General features: G+C 35.4%; 1 protein-coding gene across 1 annotated transcript; it reads left to right on the plus strand.

The window, feature by feature from the left end:
- The first annotated feature begins 234 nt into the window (after window positions 1-234).
- LOC137738953 (mitogen-activated protein kinase kinase kinase 20-like) lies at window positions 235-5,647 on the plus strand. Its single transcript, XM_068478422.1, has 4 exons — window positions 235-319; window positions 395-476; window positions 843-1,092; window positions 5,108-5,647. The coding sequence occupies exons 1-4, from the start codon at window positions 235-237 to the stop codon at window positions 5,645-5,647; spliced, it is 957 nt and encodes a 318-aa protein (XP_068334523.1).
- Window positions 5,648-5,999: the final 352 nt, after the last annotated feature.

The raw sequence follows: 5,999 nt of genomic DNA on the forward strand, positions 1-5,999 counted from the left end.
TAAGTACCTTGTTAATTAAGTAGTAGCTTGGCATTTACGCCACAAACCAAGCCTACAGACCATCAAATTAACCTGACCGACTTTCTATATTGCTTCAAACCCTAAACCACACATTCCCATTCCCTACACTATGAAGCATTACTCAAAGCAGTCGCTAATTTATTCAGAATCACTAGCTTATTTCTTGTGAAGCAAACCAGCAACTTAGATTGTTCGAGTGAACAGAAGAGAGGAATGGTGAAAAGAAAAGCGGAAGAAGAAATTCGGAAAATGTGGAATCATGGAGAGCGCTGGTTGAGAGGAGCCTTGATTGGAAAAGGATGATTTGGTTCGGTTTTTCTTGCTACTTCAGATAAACGTAAAAGGGGTCTGTTGACTGGCAATTTTCCTGCATTGATGGCCGTGAAATCGGCCGAGCTCTTTGCTTCAGAGTCCATTCAGCATGAGGCAGAGGTTCTCTTTGAGATTAAGGCCTGGTTTGGTACTGATGTGATTCTAAAAAAAGTTGGTATAAAAAAAAACTGGGAGCTGTTTTTGTGTTTGGTAAACATTCAGCTTCAGTTTTTTTTCACAGTTTTGGGTGAAAAAAAACCAAAAACAAGAAGCTGCAAAACCCAGCTTTGAAAAAACGGCTTTTTTTTCACATCTGTTTTACATAAAAGTTTACCAAACACTATAATACTGCTTTTTTTTTTTTTTTTTTTTTTTTTTTTTTTCCAAAAACACTTTTACAAAAAAGTTTGCCAAACACTCTGCTGCTTTATTTCACAGCTGCTTATTCTTATAGTATAATAGAAGTAACTTTTTTTCAAAACACAACAATACCAAACCAGTCCTAAAAGCTGCCCTTTTATTATCGAGCGCTTTGGCAAAGAGACCACGACAACCACCGACAAGGGTGACAAGGTGTACAAATTGCTGTTAGAATATGCCGCTGGAGGAACCCTTGATGGTCTCATCCAAAGATCCAACGGTCATGGATTACCTGAAGCTCATGTTAAAACGTACACAAGGTGCATTCTGGAAGGGCTTATACATATTCCCAAGTGTGGTTATATTCACTGCGATCGGAAGCCCGAGAATATTCTCTTGGAAATTATATATTATAATTAATATTATAATATTTAATTTTTATATGATTGAAAAATAAAAGTCATGTGTCATAGTTGAATTCAAATTTATGAGTTGTGTCTGTTCGTTGGAACTTTAGGCAACAATCACAATGTTTCAAAAGGGGTGGCTTGAGTTCTATATAAACTTAAACATCCCACATGTCTAGAGAATCAAGAGAAGAGTTTTTCTCTAAGATCTTTTAGTCTTGGTTAGTCAAATTCTGAATCGTGTCTTGAGAGTATGGAATATATGAAGTTCGCCAGAGCCCGATGATTGAAGTGCTTTGACTTCGGATTATAGATTGTTGAATCCTAAGAGACGGACGCCTACTGAACTACAAGTACAAGAGTAGGGGCGAAATTTTGTCCTTAGGACATTGCATTTATGCAAGCCTCAATCTCCAAGTTTGTTAGTTTTTCTAACTTTCTCTATAGTTGTTTATATTAATCTCATATATAATTGATGTTGTGAATTTCTTTATGATTATTATCATTGGATTTATGTTGTTATTTTTCATATTTTCTAATATTGCTCCAACAATCTAAAGACAGAAATTTCTACGGAACAATTAGAAGATATGGATGTGAGAAATTAATCTCATAATGTAGAAAAAATTAAATCATAATATGTTCAATAATGAGTCTAGCCATCATTTGCCATCATTTGGAGAAACATTTCTCTAATATGGAGAGAATTGTCGCTGGTTTTGAATATAGAGAAAGAAAAGTGAGAAATCATGATGATATGCGGATGGATATTCATATATATATAGTCAGTTTATTGAAATATGATGGGTTGTTTCTTGCATCTGCTTATACTCACTAGTCACGCAATTGGTTTGTGTGATATATGATTGATATATGTATGTGTCGATACATTATTAGATACTTTAAACCCAGGATATGCATACTAGTTGTACACAATTTTATGCCTGAAATGACCGTTTGAGGAACCACTGAACCATGCACATTGGTTGTTTTGTGGTAATTTATAGCATATATGTTAATTTATATTATGTTTCCATGATTAGTTTTAGAACTTTATATATATGGGGCAATTTTTATTCAACTAGTGTCAATATCTAGATGGAATTAAGTCACTCAATTATACTTAAAGCATGTAGATAACTTCCCAACAGCACGGTTATCCATGAGCTTGGTTCATGCAGAGTCTGGAATTTATACATGTTCATGAAAAAGTATATATTTATATATACTGACGATCAGTCATTGGACTGGCATCCTTGTGTCAAGGCCCATAGGAATTGGTATGATTGTAGATGATATTGAAAATATATCTCTACATATGCATTACTTGGCGGAAGGGCGTTATGCTGGAAAGGCATAACTATTTTTGTAACCGTCATGACAACAAATATCTGACTTCGAATTGCAACTAAGGCTTACTGAATACCTTTCAACTGATTTGGATGATGAGGAATTATAGTCCTATCCCAACATACTGGAGCATGGTTTCTTAACCATTGTGGCTTTGGAAAAGTGGTTTCTTATTGGAAATCAACGAGGCTAGGATTGGGTTTTATTGCTTAATATTCCCATGTTGTAGTATGGTCAGTTTACGCACACATTGAAAAGATGTGTCGGTTAAAACCACATGAACTGCAGGTGTAATGGATTCATACCAGTTCATGAAAGAGTTCTTTTTACAAAAAGGAGATGTGCCGAAATAGAGAAGTTTGGCATTTGAAATACGCCAAATGCCATTGGATTTTTCTAATAAAAGGAATGTAATGGTTTGTTTGATTCTAATCAGACACATCCATGAAGGTTTTCTTTATGAAAAAATAGAATAAAAATGTTGATTTGAATTGGTATATCTCACAAGCGATGCGTAGTTTGCATTCTAAATGCAGACACGTTGTGAAATAGCAAACTTTGTATAGATCATTTGGTCCAAATGAATGAGCGGGTTTCAGAAGTTGTGTCCCTTTTCCATTGGTATCAACTACTTGGAGATGCCATTCACCAAACTGGTAATCTATAACCATGGTGGGTCAGTTGGCAAGTTGTATATAAAGTGAATTTGATTTGTGAGTGCTTTCATGGTGATCTGCAAGTGTCATGAAAAATTGCAAATTGTGAAATGAATCTTGTGTTATTCTCACATGATCAATTCAACGTAATGATATGAGGAGCTGTGTGATTACGAGACAAAAATCTTTGCGGTATGTATTTTGAATATGCGCAAGAAGCATGTTGGATTCTCAAATACATGATTATATGAACATGCATGCTGGTCAAGTTTTGTCTTTGGACAAATTATAAGGATTAGCTAATTAACATCGATGAAGGTATTGCTTTGACAACTATCGTAAAATTAAGAAAGTCATCATTTCACCCTACATGTTAGTCATAATGATCGAGTTGCCTGCAAGCAAGGGTTAATCATTTCAGAGTGAAAGTTTAGCCATGGAAACTTATCAAAGTTCAAAGGTTGAAGGCAAAGTGCCAATACGTGCTTATACAAATAAGGCTAATGAGACGTCAAATTCTGGAAGTGAAGATAGACAAAGAACCTATCTTTCTCATTTTCTTCTGAAAGTGTAAAAGTGAATTATTGATAGTGTTAAAAGCAACCACAATGGAAGGGGATTGTGGGGATAACTTAGCTATCTTTTGATATATGAGATTTACTAAAGAAAAAGGGAAAATAATTTGGTAATTGAATGAGACAATCAAAATGTCAGCTCTTGAAATGAGGACTTGACGTTGTAAACGACTACTCTCGTATGAAATATAATTTCATAAGGTGGATTGTGCACACCATAAAAAATAGTCAACCTAGTAGTGGATCCAATTATTAAAGGTTTGACTAGAGAGTAAGTTGATCATCGAGGGGAATGAGGCTAAAGCCAACATAACTAATGAATCAGTTGGGTGGAAACCCAACTTAGTTGATTGGAGATCCCATGGTCTAAGTTCAATAGGCAAACTGGTTGGGCATGATTCAAAGAAGTTAACTCACTATATACCTCATTCCTATGGTGGAAGAAGTGTGTTGTTTGCAGAAGTTTTAGGATGTATATTTATACTTAACGACAGTGATATCTTATAAATAAGAGGAATAGGGCAGACTATTCTTAATTAGTGGTCACCTATGTGAGAGTAGAAGTGGGTCGCTTCTATGAGTATGAGATGGCTAAATTCTCTAAAGCTCTCATGAATTCAAGATTTGTTCAGGACCAAAATGAACACAACCGTCTGAACTGGAATATATTAGGATTAGTGGTGTGTGTTGCTTATTGTCACAATTTACTACTGCAGTAAACAGTTCAAGATTCTATAGTCACTGCGTCACCAAGTAAATCCGATAAGTATTCACTAGGGTAGGTTCAAGTCCAAAAGACACCTCTCCCGATGCATCTCTTGTTCGCCTGTACTCTCAAATTCTTCCTAATTTTTCATTCATATGGGGGATTGTTGGAAATTATATATTATAATTAATATTTAATATTTAATTTTTATATGAATGAAAAATAAAAGTCATGTGTCATGGTTGAATTCAAATTCATGAGTTGTGTCTGTTCATTGGACCTTTAGGCAACAGTCACAATGTTTCAAAAGGGGGTGGCTTGAGTTCTATATAAACTCAAACATCCCACATGTCTAGAGAATTAAGAGAAGAGTTTTTCTCTAAGATCTTTTAGTCTTGGTTAGTTAAATTCTGAATCGTGTCTTGAGAGTATGAAATATATGAAGTTCGCCAGAGTCTGATGATTGAAGTGCTTTGACTTCGGATTATAGATTGTTGAATCCTGGGAGACGGACGCCTAACGAACTACAAGCATAAGAGTAGGGGCGAAATTCTATCTTTAGGACATTGCATTTATGCAAGCCTCAATCTCCAAGTTTGTTAGTTTTTCTAACTTTCTCTATAGTTGTTTATATTAATCTCATATATAATTGATGTTGTGAATTTCTTTATGATTATTATCATTGGATTTATATTGTTATTTTTCATATTTTCTAATATTGCTCCAACATATTCCACTACAACTTCTAGTTTTGTAGCGAAGATTGCAGATTTTGGATTGTCTAAGAGAAGCAAGGAGAAATACAGTGGATGGAGAGGCACTCCTAGGTATCTATCCCCAGAAGCTTTAAAAGTTATGAAGCAAGATCAGTCCTCTGATATATGGTCTCTTGATTGTATAGTGTTTGAGATGCTAGTGGGCAAGTCATCCTGGGAGTTGAAGCCAGGTTGTAGTGACCGTGTCGATATCCTCGATGTGACAATGTTGGATCATCCGCGTACTTCAAGAATTCGTGCTGAAATCTCATATGTGGCCGGGGATTTTCTAGAGATTTGCCTTGCCATGAGACCTGAGAAAAGATTAACTGCTAAGGAGCTCCTGTCTCATCCGTTCGTAGTGCAGCCGCAACCAATAAAACCAGCCTTAGGTCAAGCATATGGCATCTGTTTCTTAAAACCAAGTGCAAAATACCACGCAAGCGTTGCGATTGCTTCTAGAATTCAGCCTACCCTGGGTTTCGGTATACGATCTGGGGTGTAGAATAATGGAGTTGCTGTTTGATATGATAAATTCAGTAAAAGCCTGTTCGAGGTTGATTGTTGTCGTATCTTTTAACTGTAAAGTGCATTAATATTTCCAGTTTAGAAGCACACAACTGTACAAATCGATTCAAACGTCAATCCAAAAGTATGTTTAATTTTTTTATTAATTATAGCAGGCAGATTGCTGTTTCTGGCTTGCTTAGATTCGAATTTTTCCAATTTGTTGCTGATGTGAAAATTAACTTGACACACAAATTAAATCTTATTTGTGACAATTGTAGTAGATATGTAAATTGAGATCGTTCTAGACTGGGGATTAACTAGGGATGCTAATCAATACAAATAAGACT

Source organism: Pyrus communis, chromosome 7 (assembly GCF_963583255.1).
Source record: "Pyrus communis chromosome 7, drPyrComm1.1, whole genome shotgun sequence".
Classification (NCBI taxonomy): domain Eukaryota; kingdom Viridiplantae; phylum Streptophyta; class Magnoliopsida; order Rosales; family Rosaceae; genus Pyrus; species Pyrus communis.